This window comes from Poeciliopsis prolifica, unplaced genomic scaffold (assembly GCF_027474105.1).
Source record: "Poeciliopsis prolifica strain line A6 unplaced genomic scaffold, Auburn_PproV2 SCAFFOLD024, whole genome shotgun sequence".
NCBI classification, from domain to species: Eukaryota; Metazoa; Chordata; class Actinopteri; order Cyprinodontiformes; family Poeciliidae; genus Poeciliopsis; species Poeciliopsis prolifica.
The window spans coordinates 149,572-174,060 of record NW_026562399.1 but is presented as its reverse complement, the minus strand read 5'-3'; the positions used below and the strand labels follow the sequence as shown (position 1 = coordinate 174,060).

Below are 24,489 nucleotides of genomic sequence, written 5' to 3'. Positions count from 1 at the left end.
AATACAATCAAAACAAAGAAATAAATCTAAATAAATCAAGAATTTCAATGAAAAACCTAATAAAATACATGCTAAGTAATAAGTGTGTACTATAAATATTGCATTTATCATATTACTTCTCTATGTCCTAATTAAATTACTAAATTTTCCCGGCTGTTACTTCGGAATACAAGTCATAAAAGTTAAAACGTGCATCATGAAGAAGAAAAAAAAATAAGTCACTGTAACCCATGTGACCAACATGACTCAATCATCTTCCCTTTTAAGCCCATCCCTTTAAGTTCATTGTCATGTGTGTTTCCGGGTTGGCTGCTGCTCACTGTTGGTTGTCGCGTCCGTTGTTGATAAAACAACTTGAAGTTATAAATCGACTCATCACTCATTTAATCTAAAACTCAACTTTGAAGATTTCTGGTGAGTTGTTAAATACGATCTGACTTGACGTATTGTATCTGCAATAATAGCGCCGCTAACATTCCCTCCCATTGCAATATTCGCCCATTAACAGCTGGAACACCTTCCTGAATTGAACAAGTTACCATTGCATCCACCTCCTCAGACAATCCGTTACTCGACGGTGAGTAAATAACAGTCATTTACAGTAGGCCGTTACTTTTGCTATGCTCCGCCAATTAGCATTAGCTACCAACTCGACAATCAGTGGCCACATCATTTAGTCTATTTATGAATTATTTACTTAATGACAAGTCACACTGTTTCAGCCGAATTAAAGACTACCCCTTTAATACTTAAAGGTTTCCCTTTTAACTTTAGATTTGATTATTTTTCATGATTTCTTTGTTGGTGTTGTTTTCTATGCTGGTGCAGCAATGAAGTCTGGTATCCAACATGATTTGTTGTAGCTACTTTGATCAATCACATTTTTAAATTGATTGATTTTGATTCAATATTAGTTGTTTGCAATGACTGCTAATTATGTCAATTAAGAAACTTTGAACTTGAATTATGAAGTGCACTTTTTAAAAGGATTTTTTCCTTATTATAATAAAATTGTCAAAACATAGCAAGTATGTATTTGTTTTATATAAATGTAAAATTTATATATGAACTTAATGTGTGTTTGCTGGCCTTTTAGGTCAGGTTTTTTTTTCTTCCGGATCCCTTCACGGATACACTGGATGACGGAAGATGGCGAGCTACCCACCCACCATCTGGTGGTAGGAAACAGAACTACACTTTCCATATAGGAACTGAACAGACTCTAAGGAGTATCAAAAAAAAAGGGAAAATAAACTATTCTCCCTTCATTTTTGGACCTCTTGTGGACTCTATTAGGTTTTGAAGTGTCACTGACAAGTGTTTTGTTTGTTTTCTAGTTTCCTGTTTTTTGAGAACTTTATTTATTTATTTTTGTTGTTTTGGTATTATCATTATCATTATTACTATTATTATTATTATTATTATTACTATTATTATTATTGCCACTGCAATAAATAGCAGTATTAACAAACCTTTTTTGGCATCAATTGTATTAATTATTCACCCAATCATGACTCCATGTCGTACCTACTTCTGATCTACAAACTGGTTAACACTATACCTTGCAGTCAGATCTGCGCATCAAAAGAAAGCGTTACATCACACTTGCCCAGGACCAAGCAAGCTATAAAAAAACTCTGACTTATCATACAAAAAATACAGGAAATAACTGCGACCTGATCTCCTACCTAAAGGTCTGGATCTCACAGAGCTCCTTTCGACTCTGTCCTCTGATCTTGTGGACGTCCTTGGCTGCTGCCTTCATCATCTTCTCTACCCGTTTCTCTTGCAGCTGTTCCTCTCGAGTCTGAAACAGAAAAGATGTTGAAACGGCTGTTCCCTTCGTGGGATCGTTCTCCTGTCAGGTGGGTTTTCTAACTTGTTTTTCAGCCTGTTTGAGGAGCAGACAGAAGCGTTCGTCCTCTTGGACCCAGGCAGGCAGGTCCCTCTGTCCCTGCTGCATTGCCTTCTCCAGCTGCATCTTCAGCTCCCGCAGAACTCGCAGCTCCTGGGTCAGCCGGGCCTGCCGTGTCCGGGACACTTGCAGGTCCAGCTCCAGGTCCAGGGCAGTGCGGAGGAGACCATCCAGACCTTTCACCTGCACTGCAGGCTGCTGAGATGACAGACAGAAATTCTTAAAGGGGCAGTATTATGGGTTTTCCAGGCATATAGTGACATTTTACAGCTTCTGTTGTCATATAAATGCTACATATGAAATATGACATAAAAGAAATTTGACTTTTAATTTAACACCTTGAAATTGTGAGTCTGTTTCTTTGAGAAACTCCTGCTCTTGCCAGCACTCCCTCTTCAGGAGGTCATCACAACATGGCTCCTCTATCAACCCTTTAACAATGCTTTTACCAGCATTGCACTGAGAAGTAGCTCATATAAAGAGCTCAGCTGATCAGCAGTTTCATCACGTGTTAGCTAATTGCTGCTGCTTAGTCTGAAGGAGCTGAGTGGTGGAGTCGTGGGGGAAGGGTGCTCTGAAGTGGAATTTTGGAAACTGCAGCGCCAAGGACTTGAAGCCAGAAATTAAAATTTTCAATGGCAAGTAAATTAAAAAAAAAAAAAATGACAAGCCCCCAAAGATATAGAGGAGACAACGTCAGTAATAAATAGAATAATTTATTTCTTCCTTAACCCCTTAACTGGCGGTACCAAAATCAGCAAAAAAACAAAAACGGCTGAAAAGGTATACCTAAATTAAATCAGCTGCTGTTCTTGAACAATTCGAAGAACATGCAAAATCTTGGTCTCTTTATGAAGATGACAAGCAAACTGTTCTCTTTTTTCAGTTAAAAATACTTTTTTTCAGTCAAAAATACTTTATTTTGTGTTACACTTGTAACACAAAATAAATTGTAAAATTTTGTTTCAACCAAATTTTCATTTTTATTTCTTGTAAATGCACATTGTGTGTTGAATGTGTGGACTGGAAAAAAACAATAAATCTATAGAATAGAGTATTTTGCTCATGGATTTTAAGACCGATCAAATAGCACAAAAAGAAACGTCATTTTGGACATGTTTATATTTGAGGATGTACAGGTGTTGTCCAAGTGTGCCATTTGGAGTCTCCATTTGGAGCCTCCAAGTGTGCCATTTGGAGTCTCCATTTGGAGCCTCCAAACACTTGATATACAAACTTATAATGACAGTAACTCCTCAGAGCTTCACAGTCATCAATAAAGGCTCTAATGAAAGATGATGACCAGAGGAATCCTCAGATAGAATCATTATTATTGACAGTGGAAATTACTTATAATTCTATAAATAAAATAGCATATTGCAAGTTTAGGATTTGAGAATACGAGAACCTTTTAGCAGGTTGCCGCCACCGTCAGAGCGGGGGAGGGACTGACGGAGAGGTGGTTAGTGTACAGTAAGACACCCCCTCCCCTTTGCGATATGCTACCACCCCCTCCCAAAACCTGGATTCATCCCATGGATGGAATGCTGTCAGTTAAGGGGTAAAACATAAGGTGCATTTTAAAGGATTTAAACTGCAGTTAAATATTCACATATTTATGTTTCTAAGGTATTTATAAATGCTTATCTGAGATGTGTTTCAATTATTCTATATGTTTTGTCAGAGTGGTCAATGTCATCATCATCCAGAAAAACTCCAAACACAGCCCAAAAATTCCTGGACTGGCACTACAATATGCTTAGTAAACCACAGTTTAAACAGAGATAACTGCATGAATGAAAAAGATTCCCTACCCTTTTCATGCGCACACTGCGTCTTTCTGAGGCATTTCTAACAAATGAAGACTTCTTGGACAGTGTGGAGCTGTCGCTGTCGCTGCGATTAATCTGCAGAATGAAACCATTAGCTTAAAAACACAATTGTAGCAAAGCTTTTTTCTTTCAGCTGATGGTGAAGGCTGTCAGTTACCCTGCAAATATATTGGCTCTGAGGTCCAGGGGAGAAAGTCTTCGATCGGATGATGGTGTTGCCCCTCATAAAGAGGTTCTGCTGGTGGAAGTCAGGACAGTGCTCCTTGGGTCGAACCACCGACCACTGAGGACATGCTGACAAATTGTCAATGCTTGTCTCTTTGTTGACCTAGAAGATCAGATAAGACCAGGACTCATCTACCAACTTGTCTTCTTGCTCAAAAGGTAGAAATAAAAGCAGCTACCTTCTCAGTGATGGGTGCCGTCAGAGTGGATTTGGCCATCTTCTGCTCTCCTTCATTCTCCTCTTTTTCTCCAACCCATTGAATGTTGTCAGGGTAAAACTCTTCCTCTTCATCCTGAGTTTCCACACTCTCCTCATCATTTTCTTCTTCCTCTTCATCAGACATGTCTATCTCAAGAGGATCGCCTTGCCTGATGATCAACAGACACATTTTTATTCCGTCCTTGTCCATCTAGGATTGCTTGGCAAAAATTAGACCAGAAAAGTATTTTTGCATTGTCACATCTACAGAAATGGAAATTTGAAAACTGACATGAAAGTTGGGAGTTGTTTATGTTTGAAAACTTTAAAAGAATCAGCGATTTTCAGATTAAAGACATTTAATCTGGGATTAAAGTTTGAATTCTGAGATTCAAGTCAAAATCCATGTCAGCATTTTAAGAAAAACATTTTAATTCTGTGATTGAAGTAAAAATTCTGAGATTAAAGACTGAGTTTGGAGATTAAAGGTTGAAAGAAAAATCTGAATTCTGGGATTAAGGTCAAAATTTTGAGAAAAACATAATCCTGAGATTCAAGTCAAAATTTTCAACAAAAAAAAAAGTTTAATTTCTGAGATTAAAGTTTTTTTTTTCTTTTCCAGTGGCCCTAATACTCTTTTGAAAGCTTAAGAGATCTGGGTTTACATATGTTGGATTACTACTAGAACAGATTTAAAATAAAAAATGGGCATCAAACACTGTTCCAGAAGGGACTAGTTTATATTTTCTAAGTAGAGCTTTCAAAATAAGATTCTTGTTTCATCATTTAAAAGCATGCTCTATAAAACAGTAAGACCAAACCAGTGACAAAAGGAGCTTATGTTTGTCTTTTCAAACAAAGAACACAAATAAAGACTTTTCACTTTTAAAGTCTAACTGTTTCATAGGTTCAATTATTAAAATAGTCTCAATTAAAGAAATAATGTTGATTTATGGTTTGTCACTAGTGTGTAGTTCTGCAGTCTGTTAATAACCTCAACAGAAATACACAATGAATCAAGTAACAGAAAACTTTTGGACAGAAGGTTACCTATAACTTTGCCATACTTTGAGTTTCTATTACATCATTCTGTGTGGTTCAACACAAACAGAGCGGCGCAAGACACATGTAACGAAAAGTTGGAAAACATACCATTTATTAGTCCCAGGAGGCTGGACTCCTTTGTATGTCTGAAACAAAAAAATCTAATAAATAACCAATACAGTGGGCAGAAAAAACAATTATAGTGAGCTATTGCTAATAAATCTGGTTGGACAAGCTGTTAATTCTAAGAATCTGCCCTAGGTGTCAGTTCCTCTGTAGTTACCCTGCCAGAGCTGCCCTGTGCTCTTGTTTCCTTGTTCTTGTTGTTAATCTCAGACAAGTGGAGGCGACTCAGCAGGTTGTACCATTTGGTGCATCGCTCCTCTGAACAGCTGACATCAGCCAAGTCAATCTTGGCACCGGCCTGAAGGAGAGGAAAAACAATCAGGAGATTTCCTGGTCAGGTTCTTCAGCTCTCATGCTGAGAAACGCATTTAAGTTTTCAAAAATTCCATAAATAAGAACTGAACAGGGACCCACCAGACACTCCTCATGGCCTGACTTGCTGGTGTTACAAATGTCAACCCTGAGGGTCTTCTGCCGCAATCCGTTGTGTGACGTCTGCATGCCGAACACTTCGTTGATGGCCAGCACGTCCTGAGGAAGCAGGCCTTGTGTTCGGAAGAGACAGCGGGTGGCCTGAACGGGCGGCAGCACCGCCACGCGGACATGGCTGCAGGAAACATGTTGGGTCACCGTTTGTTCTTTCATTTAACACAGGATTCATGATGGCAGAAATTAGTTCAGACATTTTCTGATCAGCCGGCATAAGGAGGGCACTGCAGTTGGACAGCTGTATGATAGAGATGATGAACCGTTGGTCTCTGGATTCGTAGCGGAAGCCGAGCTGGACCTGGCAGCAGCTGGATGCAGACTGGTCCTCATAGGACCTCAGGACGAGTTCTGTAGGGAGGCCCGGCCTGGAGAAGAACCAGGAAGAGGGGAAGCTTTTCTTTACAAAAAACTGGCTTTAAAGCTACAGTATATAACATATTAAAAATATATATTTTTTTACATATTTGTTGAAAAAAAAAAACACAAGCTCCTATTCTAACTAGAAACACCCAATCAGGCCCAGAACGCGGGACTTACGTCTTGGTGTTGTCAATCATCCTTCCGTGTGGCACTGCTAGTTAACATTGCCGCTGATAATATTTATCCACCTTGAGCAAACTGAGCAGGGAGTACATGAGAATGACTGACAGCGCTAAGACCCTCCTTCTGGCTCTGATTGGTTGTTTTTGTTTATGAGTGTTGCATTTCTTTAGATGGCAAAAGTAGCTCATGGAGGAGGTCAATCTGTTCACAGATTATCAGTCTCATAACAAATGGTCACGACTTGGTGACAGTTTTAACAAATATGCAAAGAAGATATTTTTAATAAAAGTTACATTATGCACTTTCAGTTCACAAAAAAATAAAGAAGAAACTATACAGAAAGGAAAATGAAACATACTTGCGTTCTGATGGTTCGTAAACTCCACTATCACCGGCTACTGACTCATCGGATACAGCTGAGGTCACGCCCATTTTCTTTGGCTCCACCCCTTGAATCTGAGCACCTACATTCAACAGTTACGACAAAGAAAAACAAAACAGTGTACAATGAGAACCAGGCAGCAAATCTCCAGGCTTCCTGAAGGTCTTTTTCATTAGCTACTTTTTAACTCACTTGTTAACAGGTTTGACTAAAGCTAGAGCTCATATCAAAAACCATTTTATTTAAGCAGCAGAAACAATTTTAAATGTAAAGAATTTTATTACCATTCATTTTGATTTACACTTTTCATAAAGAAAAAAAGTACATAAAGTTAAATGTTCATTGTTTAGGCAAGGGGTCTGCAGCCTGGAGCCACTAGCAGCTCTTTGTACCTCTAACACTTTGGCTAAAAATGAGAAAACACTAAATATAGTAATAAATCAATGTATATTATTATTATTCTAACTATTACTGCTAACAGAATTGTTATTACAACTATTACTATTACTATCATTATTACTACCACTTATGTTATTATGTGATAATTATAAGTTATTACTTATAATAACTTAAAATTAAGTTATTATAAGTAATGTGATTACTTATAATAAAGTAATTATATTTACTTATAATTATAAGAAATTATAATTACTTCTAATATAATTATAATTACTTATAATATAAGTATTATAAGTACTTATAATGTAATTATAAGTACTTATTACTTATAATTACTTGTATGTAATACTTGTATTATAAGTAATTATTACTTCTGCTGCTATTATAGCAGAAGTAGTAATTCCGATTATTACTTCTGCTGTAATTACTACCAATATTATTATCATTCCCATTATTACTATTGTTACTACTATTACTGCTATATTATTAATATTACAACTATGACTATTACTGCTATTAGTACTGCTTCTACTATTGATATTATTACAATTACTATCATTATTTTACTACTACTATTAAATTAATTATTGCTATCATTATTGTTTATTATTACTAGGATTGCAGCTCCATTTAGAGATAGTAAATATTCAAATATTCAAAAGTGAAATATTTCATAAACTTTTTTTTATTTGTGCAAGTTGAACAACAGGAGGTCAGTGAAAAAGTCCTGCATGTATAATGAGCAATGAGCTGAGCTCTGGCAGACCGAACCAGAAACCAGACACCAGGTCCACCTTTCACCTGCGGCTGATAGTCATGTTCTGCCTCTCACAGGCTGCTTCCAGCTCCATCTGACCAACTCTGATGTTTACAGATCAAACAACAAATGTGATACTCTATTTTTTTCTAATTTAACAAAATAAAACCACAATTTTGTTGTCCCCCACAGAAAGTGGGGGACAACACTCTCTAATATCTTTGTAACCTCTAACACTTTGGAGGTCAAAATTGGCCCTGAAGTCGTAGAACTGTGCAGTTCCTTCTTACCTTTCATTATTCAGATGTAATCCAGTTCTTACGGGACAGGGCATGGAAAAGTTTGGGAACCCCTAAACTAGGTAACCTTCTGCAGGAGACATTCTTTTAGGTCAAAAATTGTAATAATGTGCACTATGTTATACTATAACATTAACACATTACAATTTTGAAACATTTGCATTAATGTTGACAGGCTGACTTTCTATTGAACCATGACTGATGCTAGGAAGAGGCACGGTGTTCTGGGTAAATGGCTGACCTTTGCCCTCGTCTACAAGAATATTGTTGAGGTTCTGCTTGTCCTCCAGCTGCTTTCTCCGCTGCTCCTCAGGGTCCAGCTCCAGCTCTGCCAGCCTGCTGCGCAGCTCCAGGTCCAGTCCAATCCCGCCGGGCCCTGCCTCCCCTGACAGGAATGCGGTGTCTGAAACCAGCGGGGAGCATGGTGGCGACAGCGACGATAGAGATGAACACGGAGACAACGAGTTCATGGAGCGTGGCGTTTCGGACAGCCTAAGGGCCTGGACCCGGGAAGACTCGGCGCCGCCTGGCCCGGCATTATCGGACTGCTCAGCACCGCGCTGGCCGCAGCCCATCACCACCTCATGCTCGTGGATGGTGGTGATGGAGCTGGAGGGCCGGTAGCCGACCGGGCCGCTGTCCTGCAGGAGGCTGTCCAGCTTGCTGCGCAGGTCCGGGTCGGCCAGCTCGGGCTGCTCCAGGTAGAGTTCGGTGAAGCTGAGGGAGGAGGCAGACCCAAGGCTGGATGTGGTGACCAGCGAGCCCCGGCTGGATGCCAGCGAGCCGCGGCTACTGCCAGATGAACAGGACAGAGTGCTGGCCGACAGGCTGATGGAGAAACAATAAAAATATAAAATATTTCTGAAAATGATGATTAGTAATAAAATGTTTCAGTTCACATCCAATTGGTGATATGGTTTTTTATCACAATGTTTTTTAATATTGTATGACAAAGTATTAGTTAATAAAAAAACTACAAAACTAAAAAAATAAAATTCTAAGAATAAAAATTACGAGAAATTGTAATATGACTTTACAACTTTATTCACATAATGCTACGACTATTCTCATAATATCTTGAAATAAAAACTAAATTAAGCATATTTTTTATGTTATTTTGAAAATAAACAGGAGAAAATAATCAAAATAACATTTTAGTCATTTTTTTAACTTAAATGTTTATCGCAAGATATTTTTCATAATAAATGATGCACAATGCACTATATGTCCATGTTTGCAATTTTTTTTTTGACAATAGCACAATATTTTAAAACATTTTGCACACATTTGTGATAGAAATGCAGCTAATGACTGAAAGTTGCTTTTCCGCAAAAATAAAAAAAGAAGAAGAAAAAAAAAGAAAGCTACTTTCATATTTCTTCAGATTGCTTGGAAGGAAGAGAAATAATGTTTGGAGCACATTAAAATCCAAAATGTTTTTGACTCCTCCATCATTATGGAAGGCTCTGCTTTGGGCACCAGCATCAGGTGTGTTCATTTTTTCAGGCTGAACATTTTGGTAGAGAAGAACCAACCTCCTCAGCTGCGTCTGCAAAGATGTGGCCAGTCGAACCGTCTCCTCCAGCTCCCGCACCAACTCGCTTCTTCTGCAATGGAGTCGCAGCCTGAAACCACAGACATGTTTGAAAAAAACAAAAACAAAAATCATCAAAGTTCTGGATTAAAAGCTTCGCATCAGAAACACAAGACTGCTACAGATTTAAATCAGCGATTTATAAAACCCCACAAAATAATAATGATAATCTAATATTTTTCCCATTAATCGGGCATTGACTGAATTACACTGGAAATGAAATAAGAATTTAACTGGTCAGTTCTTAAATTATTTAAAATCAAGGCATTTTTTCTCTAAATCTCATGATTTAAATTGAAAGTTTATCTCAAGTCATCTTAAATTAAGATTTTGTTGTTTAATTTTACAAATAAATAGTTCAGCATATTTAGTGTCAAGTATGGTGTTCAACTCTAAAGAAAAAAACATCCATTTCCTTTTTAGGACATCGTAATATTTTGAATTTACTATTATTTATCAATCCTGTACAATATTGCAGACACTTATGCTATCAGTAAAAATAAAGAGAAGGAAAGAAAAATAAAAGAGAGAAGGAAATAATGAAAAGTTGAAAGAAAGAAAAAAAGACACAAGAAAGGTTAGATGGGAAGGAATAGAAAGGAAGATGTAAAAAATAAGGGAAGAGGAAAGACACAGGAAATAAGAAAGGGAAGACAGAAAAAGGAAGAAAGAAGAATGACACAAAAGAAGAGAGGCAGGACACAAGACAAAAGAAAGAATGAAAGCAAGGCAAGGAATGAAGAAAAAGTGTCACAAGAAAGGAAAGAAAATAAGAGATGAGAAGGAAAGGAGAGGAAGGAGTGAAGGAGGGTAAAATGCAAGCCCAGGATACAGATTACAGTCAGAAACAGATATTTTTTTTCTATCCTGAAATGAAATTCCAGCCGTTTTCCCTGTGTTTCCCAGATACCGAAAGACCCTGCTCAGAGAACCTGACGTTCATGGAGCCCAGTGTCTTTAGAACCCTACGGCTGCCTGTCTGAACGGGTGCGTTTGTCCGACGACTACAAGGGGTCCTTTTTGCTCGGCCGCCTCTCGAGTTTCAGGAATACAAAGAGATGCGGAGCTCAGGTAGAGTCTGACCTAGAGCGTGAACCACGGCCGTTCTGTGAGGGAGGAACAAGAGGGGTGAAGGGATCTGCTGGTGTTCGGGCTCAAAGGCAGGGAGGAAGATGGAGGAGCGACGGAGCAAGATAATCTGAGAGGAGGTCAGAGGCTTTGAAGACATTGAAGCTGTTTGGCTTCATGATTCCTCTCATTCAGAACAGTAATGTTATTAATTTTTCCAACTTTGCATAAGGCACAGAATTTCAGGTCCAGGAGTCATTTGTGGTCCTTGGAATAACTTTGGCTGGCCCTTCACTACAGTACATATTTGGCTCTCCAGAAAAGTTGGCCCACACTGCAAAAAGACAACAATTTACAAAGTTGTTTGGTTTAGTTTTTACTGCAGATAAGTTAGTACACTTGAAATTTGACAAAAATAACTGAAGTGACTTGTCAGTGTTTTTTAAGTCAACCTTTCCTTAATAAAAAATAATATACCAAATATATATACCAATTCCAGTACTAATTTCACTTCATCTCTTGCTAGAAGTAAATTATTCTACTTTCTCATCAATATTTAGGTCGGATTTACTTAAAACAAACTCCTATTTCTTGCTGAAGAGTTACTTATAAGTCAGATTAGTCTTGCTTCAAATGTACTAAGAGATTTGAACTTGAAACTAGATAAGTATATCCTGTAGGAGATGGGATTTTTATAGTACAGATGGGCGCTATTTGTAATTCATGCAGGATGAGATGTATTTTATCTTATATCGAAATATATATTTATGTCATCATCCATTTTTTTTTTTTTTGCCTTTGTAAGTTGGGAAACGGATATCTAAGATTTTCTGGTCGACCCAAAGATGTAACAACTATGAAACCTCTCTTTTTCAGAATAAAATAATCTTGTCTTCTGCTCTGTAAAAAATTGCCTTAAAGACAACTTAAATCAAGGTTGATACAAGTTTTCTTCCTCTCCCTGGACAATCACCTAGGATTATTACATTAAATGTAACAAGTGTGAGAAAACCAGAGTGATTGCTGTCTGGTTTTCATTAATGAATGAAAGGAAATGCCTTGCAAAAGCATAAAATATGAATTCTTTTTGCAGCATGTACACTTTTATTGTGGATGCTACGCAATGCTTTAAAAATGTAACCCCTGAACATCTAGAAGGGCTGATTTGAAAAAAGAAAAGAAAAAAACGCAACCCGCAGCAACTCCCAAGTGAGGTTAGAACTATTGATTGAGGGTGTGGTCACACCAGTCAGGTTTAACTTTGTTTAAGTCAGCTTTGTTTTGGAGGTGTGGATGTGTAATAGAACTTTGATGCAGATCAACAAGCTAACTCTGGTTCACCTAAAAACCTTCGTCTGGGTTTGGTTGAAGTGAACTCTGCTGTGTTTTGAATGCATATGTAAATATCAAGCAGGCCGGAGATCACTCCCAAAGCAGGAAGTGGACTAAAACACAAGGCATTCTGGGTGAATACAATCAAAACAAATTAACGAGGCTAACACTAGCAGGACGAATGGCTTGTGAGGTTTTTTTAACTTAAGAAAAGAAAAATTCTAGAAAAAAATCTAATGCTACTTCATTTTTGTTCACATTTTGTGAAGAAGAAAGTTGCGCTCGGTTTCTTCTTAAGAAGTTTTTATGTTTCTTTCAGTGGTCCTTGCTGCAGCTCCACCACAGGCGAGGAGAGGAAGAGGTTTTTCTAAAAATTTGGTTTGTTTGACAAAGTGTACTACCTGAAAATGTAACAAATGTTAAAGTTTTGGTTCCAAACAAACCGAGTCTACCGGACTATCAGATGTGTTAAGACCCGAAAACACTTTAAAATACAGCAGAAAATTCTGAAAAGTCTATATGAAAGGCTAAGGCATCTAAGTGTTAAGATTATTGATATTTCCCAGTGGTCCACTTGCCTTTCGGACAGTGCCTTGCTCTGGTTGTCTCTGGCAGTCTGCAGGTCTCTCTCCAGGCGTTTCTTCTCTGTCTCCAGCTTCTCAGCATCATTGGGCTCCAGCCGCTTCAGTGGGCTGGCGTACTGCAGCTCCTTCAGCAGCTCCTCCTTCTCGTTGATGAGGATAAGGCGGTCCTGCTCCGGGTCCAGCAGCCCCGGCCATGCCTCTCTGTCCAGTTTGGCGATCTGCACCTCGACACTAGCGATCCTTCAGAAAAACGACAGGAGAGTCGACTTGGAGAAAATCCCTGACAGGACACCATTTACTGATGTGGATATTTATGTTTTTAACAAACATTAAGAAGGATTTCATTGTGAAATTTATTACATTCATGCCAACAGTGAATAATTTCAGTCAATGTCTGGTTGACAGTGGGATCCAAAGTTGGGGTAAATCTTTTAACTGCATCTAAATGACAGATTGACGTTTCAGATCAAATCCATTACCTTCTCTTTGCCTCATCGTACTTCAGGCTCAGACAAACTTTCTCTGCCAGTATATTGCTGCTGGTCGTAAACTGGTATGAAAAACCAAAGAAAAGCACAATGAGATTGAGCACTCAAATGTTTCTTCATGCAACGTTCTGCAACTGTGTTCATACTTTTTCACATTTTGCCACATTGCAACAACAAACATTTGATGTATGTTTGTTGGGGGCGGGGGGATGAAACTTACTTGAATAAAACTCTGGAAATAGCCAGAGCTCAACATTTTAGCATATTCTTCTCAACAAAGTAGCTAAAACTCATATTTCCAACTTATTTTTAGTCTGAACAATTCTATTGAGACCCCAGACACAAGCCTTGCTCTGCATTTAGAAAACATCCACACCCAGCATGATCCTGCCACCACCAGATGTCTTCAGGGTGATGTGGTGAAAGTGGGTTTTCCTCCACACACAGCGTTTATTTGCATGTAACTTAACTTTACAAAAATGAAAGAAAAATAAACCTTTCAGCATCATAGCTGAACATAAATTAATAAACTTAGAGATAAGAGATTTTTATTTTTGAAGTGAAACCGCAGTAAATAATGACACAGAGGTAAAGCAACATGAATGTGTTTTTTTTAATAAATTCTCATTTTAAAAATGTTACAAAGCGGACTAAAAATTTTAATCAGAACTTTTAACTTTTTTTAAATGTATTTTTCCATCTTTCTCCATACTTAGAAAATTATCAAATTCAATTTCTTTTTAGCTTTAACCAAAAATTTTAATTAGCTATAATCATATTCTTGTGACTAAGATGTTGTGTAGTAGGCCCAAACAGTGAAAGGGAAATGAATTGGGGTTTATTTAGGACTAAATTTAAAAGAAAACTCACCAAATTCTGCAGTGAATTGTGAGAAATGTACCTACTTTAAAGGTTTTTGAAAAAAAGTTGCAAAGAAAATGTCAAGATAGCACGCCCCAGCAAACTTCATTTACCTTACTTTATTGCATAGTCATTAAATTCTTGTACTACTTCCTAAAACCAGCTGTAACTGAATTTGGGATTTTGAAAATTTTTTACCCCATTTTTGTAGTTTCTAGTCTCTGCATTCGACTGAACTTGTTTGAGACAATTCAATTCATCACCTTGGTGAGTTTGCAAATTAGGGATCTAAAATGATCAAAATCCTGATTTTTCTTTTGACGGAGGGGCAGAACCACAACTCAAGCTTGGACTATATGCCAAAAAAAGAAAAAATAATAAAAAATATTAAATATTATATTAAAAAGCCACAGCAGAACAAGGCTTTGACAGCCTTGTTTTAATAGTTTTTATTTCGGTTATTATCACTCCAATTTACCTTTTGCATGAAAAACAAGAGATGCTTTCATCAAGGTTAAAATCAACTAAATAAATCCTGGAAATTTGACAAAATGAGACAAGTTTAAGAGATACAAATACATAGGTAAACAGAACTACATTTAAAGCAGGAAGTGGGGATGACATTTTGTTTTGGCACTAACCTCAGCTGGGAGGTCGGTTTGGGATCCAACGTCAGAGTAGAGGTGAGGGATGGAAGTCTCGGAGTTGGCGAGTGACGGACTGCTGCCCCACAGCTCCTGTTGGGAGCCAGAATTAAGCCGGAAGTTGTCCTTCAACACAGCCAGTTTCTGAGGAAAACAGGGGAGACACATGAAGACAAGTCAGGGTGGGACATCAACAGCGGCTGCAGCCAGGAGGGAGGTAAACATGAACCACATGACGGAGTAAAAGGTGAAGAAAAAAAAACCTAACAGTCCTGGTCTTAAAGAGGCTTCCTGTACATTTTTCCAAGGTAAATTTTTAACTTTTCCAGCAACACACTTTTTAAGATGAAAACAATACATTACTTAAATAAAAAGCCTTTAAAAAAACAGTTTCAATTTAGTATTATATAAAATTTTTTACTGCAATTAATGTCTTGTGATGGTATTTTACATTCAAGGTAAGCTAAAATACAATTTTATTGATGAAATGTCTCTCAATTTCAATAACATTGCTTAAAATTAAATAATATATATATATACATATATATACACAGATAGATATATTTATCTATCTATCTATGTAGAGAGAGAGATGTGTACATATCTCTCTATATAAATATAAATATCTATCTATCTATATATATCTCTACATGTAGAGATATATATATCTCTACATGTAGAGATACCTTGAAATACTAAAAAAAAAAATCAAAAATCAAATGTACAAGCGTGGACCTAAGAGGAGAAGCGAGCAGCACAGACGCTGGTGTGGCAGTTGCTACGGCACAGGGAATGAGAGGAGTCGCCATATCTATCTATATATATCTATACATGTAGATATATATATATATATAGACAGATATATATTTATATCCATATAGATATATATCTAACTTCAATTACACTGATTTAACGTCAGACAATGAGGAAAAAATAGTCTGTTTTTTTTTTAATGAAATATGAAAATATCTGCTTTTAACTGTAAGGAATGTTTTCCAAATGTCAGCTTTTAATTGAATGTTAGATTGTAGTTTATAATAAATCTGTACAGTTTGATATCAAGCATTTTTAAGAGCTTTATAGAGAAACACAGAACTTTCCAACCTTTGAAAATGCCAGACTGAAATTCTAATATTTTCAAGGATTTCAAGCACCCAAACATAAAATACCTGTTTGTTTTAAACCTTACAGATGCAAAAGAACATTTTGAATAGCAGACATGCATCCTTTTAACCAGCTACAACAGGTGTAGACCTCACTGAGACAAGCTTCAACTCTAATTCTCTTAGTAACTACTTCCATAAAGAAGGGTGTTTATGTGAGAGTTGTTGCCAATGAGCCCAATGATCGATTGACTGGTTGTGGGTGTTAAAACTAAAAATGACTGCAGTCCTGCACATGTCCAATAATAAATAAATAAAGATACTTTCACAAACCTTGTATGGACAGCTACAAATGAGCTGCAAGAGCATAGAGACTATGGCTCATTTTTATTCAGCAAACTGAAACATTTTAATGTTTTTGGAAATCTATGTTAGTGGTGGTGAGCGGTATTTGAAAAGTAACTTCATTTATAAAATTTTATACATGCACCAAAGCCCTCCACACCAAAACAATGCAAGAAACTAATGGAGGGTTTTACTTTTCCTTAAATTTTAAATTACTCCTACATCAGTTCATCCGTTTCTTTTTTGTGTCTCTGCTCTGTCTGTTGGTCAGCTGCTTGTTCTGAGACAGGTCCGGCTTCTGCTGGCGGTTTTTCTTCCTGTTGACGGAGAGTTCTTTCTCTCTACTGTCACTACATGCATACTCAGTATGAGGAATTGCAGTGGAGTTAAGTGATTGGATGCTGGAAGTCAATAACAGAATGTAATCTACTGGGTTATTTTAGATAGAAACTTTTTAATAACAAACTGCTTAATCAAGTGTTTGATAACTAGGATCAAATGGAATGCAGACATCAATTAATGCCTTAAGCTGACCTGCTTTCAATGGGAACCATATAAATAAAGTAAAATGAATATGTTTCTGCCAAACTCTTATTAATGGCTCTGTTACATCTGTGTATCTATCAAAAGAATTGGGATTATTTTGCTGATTCTAGCCTGTAAGAATATCTCATGTTTATTAGAATAAGGATCAATAGTTATATAGTAGTCAAACAAACTACTAAGACAAACTAAAGAAGCACTAAAGACAGTTTTCTAACCTACACTGGTCTTTCTTTTTTATTTCTCTCTTTTTCTGCAGCTGCTTCTGACATTAAATCAAGCAAATTGAAATGTTTCACAATGACTGCCACAAACATGCTGCAGAAACACAGAGACAGATCTGCAGACTAAGCTGCCAGCTGCAGACGGCTGGTCTTGCATTATTGAGCGGCTCTTCTCTCCTCATTGTGTTGCTTTCAGCCTGAATGGCTGCAAGGAAGAAGCATGTCACATCTTTGAAACGGAGCAGTGCTGATCATCATCAACGGATCACAGACGGTTGGTTGATATCCGTTTCCTTGCAAACGTGTAAATTTAGCTTCATGTAAACCCATCACCTGACTCCAAGTCCCATCATGCAACTTTAATTTGATCTGCTTCCACATGCATAAAGGAGAATACAAATGCAGCTTGCAAGTCCTTCTGCTCGAAAATCCATCAAAATCTTCAAGGTGGAGCTGCAACCAGACATCATTCTGCTGTATCTGAACCATTTTGTCTTTTCGTAATAAAACCAAGTGTTTACTGTTACACTGTGCAGGTCAGAGATTCACTAAACACAGAATGGAAATTAGTTACAAAACTGATCGATTCATCTCTAGCTAACTAAAATAGTTCCATAGTTGCATAAAATATTACACAGTAAATTTTTTACTGTAAAGTGAAGTGTGTAAGTTAACATGTAATTTCTTTTAGCAACTGGACTAAAAATATTAAATTTTCCTGCACGTTTTGCGAGTTGACAGCATAACCAAGATACAAAAATATAATTTTCTTACTCTGACTTGTATGCGTAACTTTTAAGTTTGTTCTTCTGCTATCAGTCTAGGGATTAAACAGTTAATCAAATTAATAGTGATTAGTACATTTTTTGAATAATCGTCAGCTAATTTAGTAATCGATTAATTATTAACTGGCATATTGAGAATCAAAAAAGGATATCTGCTGAAAGAACAACAAGTTCAGAGCAGTAATTAAGCCAAAACAGTACAACATATCAATACATTTTGTATTTAAGATAAAAACACCATCTCTAAACTCCTCAAGTCGCAGTTTTTTGCTACACCCAGTTCAAATTCAGCAAAGAAATGTTATGTTACTGCATTTTATCCACTAAAATTGTTGTTTTCTTATTCAAAAAAAAAGAAACTGAATTTTGTTTATGTCTTTGAATGCATTTCTAATATTGTATATAAAAAAGGCTAAGATGTTAAATGAAAAATTTGTAAAATGTTTTTAAAAATCTGATTAATCATCAGTACAATCGACAATTATTCTGTCTGAGCTTTTGAATATAGTGCTGCAGCTTTTCAAACTCCACAACTCAATTTTATGTCAAAGTTAACACACAGCATAATGTGTCCAAGCAGATGTCCTGCGATTCATGTTTATTCAGTTCCCCAAGTGTGTGAAGCCGGTCTGGATTCTACCGTTTTTAGTCTGGGTCGACATCTAAAAGATACTAAAGATGAGTATTTTCAGCCTTCACTGCATATAGCAGCAGCAGAATGAATATGAACTACTGAGACTCAGAGGAACACTTAAAACTCTTCCAGACATAACTGCACCACCTTCTGAACAGGGCGAACCTCAATGCAGCACAGCACAGACAGAAAGATTAGATCAATGTTCAGCTTGCTGCAGAGAGCAGGAGGTCCCTGGAGGATGACACCTGAAATATTTAAAACTTGTTGGAATTTCAGGTCACAAAAATCCAAACACTTCAGTTTATTACCGTTGGCTCGATGCAACAAACCATTCCTGAGATTGTTCCAGTCATCAGCCAATCTGAGCTTCTCCCAGTTTCTCTTTCATAAACTTGACGGACGCTCAACAGAAGGACAAAGGCAAGGCATTAAAGCACCTACTGCCTCCCTGCAGCCTCTGCTAATAAGTTACTAAATCTGCTTTAGTGCTGTTCATAAAAACAACCAGAGGCAGCTTCACATCCCCTCATCTGGGAGTAGTTGCTCCTTCTGAGATTTTTTCAGCAATAAATCCCTCTGTCTTAAAACTGGGCGCATCTACGTCACACACACCTGCAGTGTGACAGATGCTTAAATATTTTATTTCTCAATTTTTTCTGATGAACAGTTCAGCCTGACCTGACCATGTGGAAATCTCCAGTATATCAGCATTCAGCTGAGCACCACAGCAAGGCCTGAATACATCAGAGTTAAACTGATGGAGGAGAAGGAAGAAGTACTGTTGTCATGGAGATTTGGCATCAACCTTTGTTTCAGGGTGTTAAAAAAAGTGAAAAAGCACCTCATACCCACTGTTAAGCACGATGGAGGATCTGTGATGAAGTGGAAACAGCTAATGGTTTAAATAGTTTCCCAATGCTAACACTGTCTATAGGAGTGAGCTGTAGAAAATAAATAATCTTGGACTCCAGATATTCACCAGATCTATAATGTATAATGGTTTCAAGCATTATAAAAGCACAAAACCCAAAAATAAGACATGCTGTTTTTGGGATTTGTGTAAATCAACATGTGTAATCGAGACAATTTAAACTTTAAGCCGTTTCCTTTTTTTCTTCATTCTGGACTGATACTTCAGAAAGGAGGACAAAAATAAACAGGTTTACATTTGTGTGTTCATACTTAGAGAACTTTGGTGTTTGGGAACACAATATTTGAGCTCACAAAAATAAACAATGGCTTTACGAGGGAAAATAGGACACAGGCACACCTTCCTTATCTGGCCCCAGCAGGAAAAGGTAAAGCTAACTGTATTAAACCAGCTCTAATGCAAACAAAAAGATGTCATCTTGCTGTTTCTGTATTTGTGTTCACTCAGGCTTCAAGTTGATCTTACCTGCATGAGCTCCTGCTTCTCTTTCTCTCCAGAGCTGATGGCGTCTCGAATAGAGCGGACCTCGTTGATTATGGCCTGCGCATCCTGCAGCTTGTAGCCGGAGGGGCTGTTGGATACTTTCTGATTAATCCTAGAGGACAGGAAGAATATTAATATTAAACAAAACCGCCTACATCACATATGTCAAAGTCAAGGCCCGCAGGCCGGATGCGGCCCCACAAATTAATTATCTGTGGCCCCCAGGATAATATTTAATTACCATAGAACTGGCCCGCTGGCGTTTTGCACGCACCAACACGTCATCCCCACAATGGAACGGTAGCCCGCGAAGTCACTGAAGTACGAGCGGCTTCATTGTTCGTCAGCAATCAGAGCAGAGATCAACTTTCAGGTACCCCCTCCTCAAAAATGGCTAAACGTTTAGTGGACGCTGAGAACAGAGGGTTTCAGGCAAGATGGGAAGCAGACAGTGATGTCCATTTTTTTCAGTAACGAGTAATCTAACGCGTTTCTATTTCAAATCAAGTAGTCAGACTACAATTACTTATCAAAACCACTTTGCGCGACTATTTACCTTTGTAATTTTATTTCCTCTATGCATCTTGGGGAGTGACCGCAGTTTCTATGCAACACTGTCTGCAGCGACAGAAACAATGGAGGGAGATGCGCATTTTGTTGCTGAAAAGGAACTATTTTAAGTCTCGGGCGCCAATTCCATTTATTGCGGCTTTGGGATTGTTTTTTCTTTCTTAAGTCGCTTGTAGATGTAATGAGTCGCAGGTTGCGGTTTTTGGGCTTAATAAGCAGAATTTGTTTGACATCCAGTTAGTTTTAGTCCATTATTTCTTGGATGATCCGTCCCGCTGTGTCTTTGTTAATGTTAATATATTTGCTGTGAATGACGTCAAGCTTCACGTTGCACTCCTGAAAACCGCAAACATCGAGACTAATATGAACAGCACAATAAACGTGAAAAAATCTGCGAATGAACAAGTCCGTAAAGTTGTGCAACTAAACGTCATTATAATTATTAATATTAAGATAAGTGTCACTAATCTGTGCAGCCATCTGAGTTGTGGAGCCGCAGGAGGAGATACAACCTGGAGGCTGGGGGCATGATAGGGGCTTTAAAATCCTTCTTAGAGTTTTTCATACAATAGTGGACCACACAAAAACATGCACAAATTACTAAAGTTTTTTTGTACTGTTATAACCATTAAATAATCTCTCTTCCAGTTCAACCTTGTAACTGGAGACACATTGTTGATGTTACCATAATATATTAACTTGCAATTAAGTATTGGGAAAGATAAATGTGATTTTCACAGGCAGCAGCAATTGCTGAAAGTAAATAAAACAATTACTTTTAATGTAACTTTGTTTCTTTCCAAATCAAGTAATCAAGTAACTAGTAACAAGCAACTAAGTCTAAGAAGGCACTATCAAACTTCGTAAGAATATGATCATAGAGCAGAACAATAATGCATTTTCAGTTTATAATACATGCACTTTAATTTATGTATTTATCATAGACATATTTTGTTTTTCAAAACAAATTTTTTGCTGTTTGCCTGTTGAAAAAGTTTTCCCTTGAAATTACTGATAGAGCCATAACAAAATATTGCTTTGTTCATTTAATTATTAAATAATATACACTGTGTTAGGTCTTGGTTCAATAGGCTATGCGCAATCATTTCAATTTAAATTGAATAAACTCCAAACTGCACTCAGTCAGCTCAGAAAGACCGAAAACAGTACACTTTATGACAAAAAAAAAAAGAAAAATTCCCTTCTCACCCACCACGGGTGGTTCTTATCCTCTGAGCTCGGGTCCTCTACCAGAGGCCTGGGAGCTTGAGGGTTCTGCGCAGTATCTTGGCTGTGCCAAGGACTGCACATTTCTGGACCTAGATGTCTGATGTTGTTCCTGGGATCTGTTGTAGCCACTGCTCCAGTTTGGGGGTTACTGCCCCGAGGGCCCCGATGACCACAGGCACCACTGTGGTCTTCACCTTCCAGGCCCTCTCCAGTTCTTTCCCCGAGGCCCTGGTATTTCTCCAGTTTCTCGTGCTCCTTTTTCCTGATGTTGGTATTGCTACATCTACCACAACGTCTTTCCTCTGTTGTTTATCCACTACGACAATGTCTGGTTGGTTCGCCATTACCATTTTGTCTGTCTGGATCTGGAAGTCCCACAGGATCTTAGCTCTGGCGTTCTCCACCAGCTTCGGGGATATTTCCCACTTTGATCTCGGGGTTTCCAGTCCATATTCTGCACAGATGTTTCTGTACACTATGCCTGCCATATATATATATATATTTACCTGATATATATATATATATATATGGAGCCAAACACCAACTCCTCGTAGACCGCACAGTTGCCCGAGACTGCAAAACCCGACACACCAACCTGTGCATGGCTTGGATTGATTACAAGAAAGCCTATGACTCAATGCCGCATACTTGGATCATTGAATGCCTAGAGATGTATAACATCAACAGGATTCTGAGAGCCTTCATTGCAAACTCGATGAAGCTGTGGAAAACCACCCTTGAAGCCAACTGCAAACCACTTGCACAAGTGTCCATCAAATGTGGCATATACCAAGGAGATGCTCTGTCCCCGCTACTGTTCTGCATAGGCCTGAACCCCCTCAGACAAATTATCATCAAGACTGGCTACGGATACCGACTCAAAAATGGGGCCAACATCAGTCACCTTCTCTACATGGATGACATCAAGCTGTACGCCAAGAGTGAGCGAGACATCGACTCACTGATCCACACCACCAGGATCTACAGCACTGACATTGGGATGTCATTCGGACTAGAGAAGTGTGGTTGGCTGATCACAAAGAGGGGGAAGGTGATCCACACAGAAGGAGTCTCACTCCCACAAGGAACAATAGCAGACATAGAGGACAGTTACAAGTACCTAGGTATACCACAAGCAAATGGCAACCTCCATGAGGCCACAAGGAAAGGAGCCTCAGCTAAATACCTCCAACGAATAAGGCAAGTCCTGAGAAGCCAGCTCAATGGCAAGAACAAAATCCGTGCGATAAACAGCTATGCCCTGCCAGTAATCAGATACCCTGCTGGAATAATTAGCTGGCCAAAGGAGGAAATAAAAGCCACAGATATTAAGACTAGAAAGCTACTAACCATGCATGGAGGGTTCCATCCCAAATCCAGCACCCTGAGACTGTACACGAGCCACAAGGACGGAGGCAGAGGACTAGTGAGTGTGAGAACCACTATCCAGGACGAAACAACTAAGATCCATAAATACATAAGGGACAAAGCCTCAACAGACAATGTGCTCAGTGAATGTCTCAGACAACAGGGAACGGAGGTCGAGGTGCCAGAGATACCATCAGGGGGGGACAAGCTGCTACATGGGATGTACCACCAGCAAATAACCCAAGTGGCTGATATTAGTAAATCCTACCAATGGCTGGAAAAAGCTGGACTCAAGGACAGCACAGAGGCCCTCATCCTGGCCGCCCAGGAACAGGCCCTAAACACCAGAGCAATAGAGGCCCAGATCTACCACACCAGACAACACCCAAGGTGTAGGTTGTGCAAGGAGGCCCCTGAGACAGTGCAGCACATCACAGCAGGGTGCAAGATACTGGCAGGGAAAGCATACATGGAACGACATAACCAAGTGGCAGGCATAGTGTACAGAAACATCTGTGCAGAATATGGACTGGAAACCCACTGGAAAGTGGGAAACACCTCCAAAAGTGGTGGAGAACGCCAGAGCTAAGATCCTGTGGGACTTCCAGATCCAGACAGACAAAATGGTAATGGCGAACCAACCAGACATTGTCGTAGTGGATAAACACAGAGGAAAGCCGTTGGTAGATGTAGCAATACCAAGCGATTGCAACATCAGGAAAAAGGAGCAACTGGAGAAATACCAGGGCCTCAGGGAAGAACTGGAGAGGGCCTGGAAGGTGAAGACCACAGTGGTGCCTGTGGTCATCGGGGCCCTCGGGGCAGTAACCCCCAAACTGGAGCAGTGGCTACAACAGATCCCAGGAACAATATCAGACATCTCAGTCCAGAAATGTGCAGTCCTTGGCACAGCCAAGATACTGCGCAGAACCCTCAAGCTCCCAGGCCTCTGGTAGAGGACCCGAGCTCAGAGGATAAGAACCACCCGCGGTGGGTGAGAAGGGAATTTTTTTTATATATATATATATATATATATATATATATATATATATATATATATATATATATATATATATATATATATATATGACGTCATTAGTCATAGCTTGTGACTTGTTTTGCTTCAGCTTTGTATTTGTTCTGTTTATGTTGTAGTAAACAATCATCTGAGAAAACTGCAGGAGCAGCAGCTGCTAGTTATTCAGCAGCTGCTGAATAACAGGCCCTTCCACATTCTTCCAGAGAAGGACGAGGGGAGGGAGTGAATGAGAGACACAGCAAGGGAGAAACAAAAAAAAAAGAAAAAGAATGAGGAAGTGAAGGAGGGAGGTACTGGTCTGTGACAGGGAGCAACTAATCCCCTTAAAGTCGTCCTCAAACGTGGACTGAAAGCTGCATGAGGCACATTTTCACTTACTTGGTTCATTTTTTTGTCTTTGAAAATGTTTCTACAGTTTTTAAAAACACATTCCAACTTCCCTTTTAATTG

At 38.5% G+C, this 24,489-nt stretch overlaps 1 protein-coding gene across 2 annotated transcripts in view; it reads right to left on the bottom strand.

The window, feature by feature from the left end:
- wwc1 (WW and C2 domain containing 1) overlaps window positions 1-24,489 on the bottom strand; it is a 41,469-nt gene that overhangs the window by 4,029 nt on the left and 12,951 nt on the right. Inside the window, exons 6-21 of one of the 2 annotated variants that reach the window (XM_055046755.1) lie at window positions 19,815-19,944; window positions 14,779-14,925; window positions 13,268-13,338; window positions 12,783-13,028; window positions 9,746-9,835; window positions 8,452-9,038; window positions 6,732-6,837; window positions 6,025-6,195; window positions 5,756-5,948; window positions 5,499-5,639; window positions 5,324-5,361; window positions 4,152-4,341; window positions 3,905-4,075; window positions 3,730-3,822; window positions 1,880-2,113; window positions 1,689-1,807 (exon numbers count right to left, since the gene is read on the bottom strand). In XM_055046755.1, the coding sequence (XP_054902730.1) occupies window positions 1,689-1,807; window positions 1,880-2,113; window positions 3,730-3,822; window positions 3,905-4,075; window positions 4,152-4,341; window positions 5,324-5,361; window positions 5,499-5,639; window positions 5,756-5,948; window positions 6,025-6,195; window positions 6,732-6,837; window positions 8,452-9,038; window positions 9,746-9,835; window positions 12,783-13,028; window positions 13,268-13,338; window positions 14,779-14,925; window positions 19,815-19,944 (2,727 nt within the window). The remainder of the gene's footprint in view (window positions 1-1,688; window positions 1,808-1,879; window positions 2,114-3,729; window positions 3,823-3,904; window positions 4,076-4,151; window positions 4,342-5,323; window positions 5,362-5,498; window positions 5,640-5,755; window positions 5,949-6,024; window positions 6,196-6,731; window positions 6,838-8,451; window positions 9,039-9,745; window positions 9,836-12,782; window positions 13,029-13,267; window positions 13,339-14,778; window positions 14,926-19,814; window positions 19,945-24,489) is intronic. The other variant, XM_055046756.1, reaches the window with a different exon arrangement.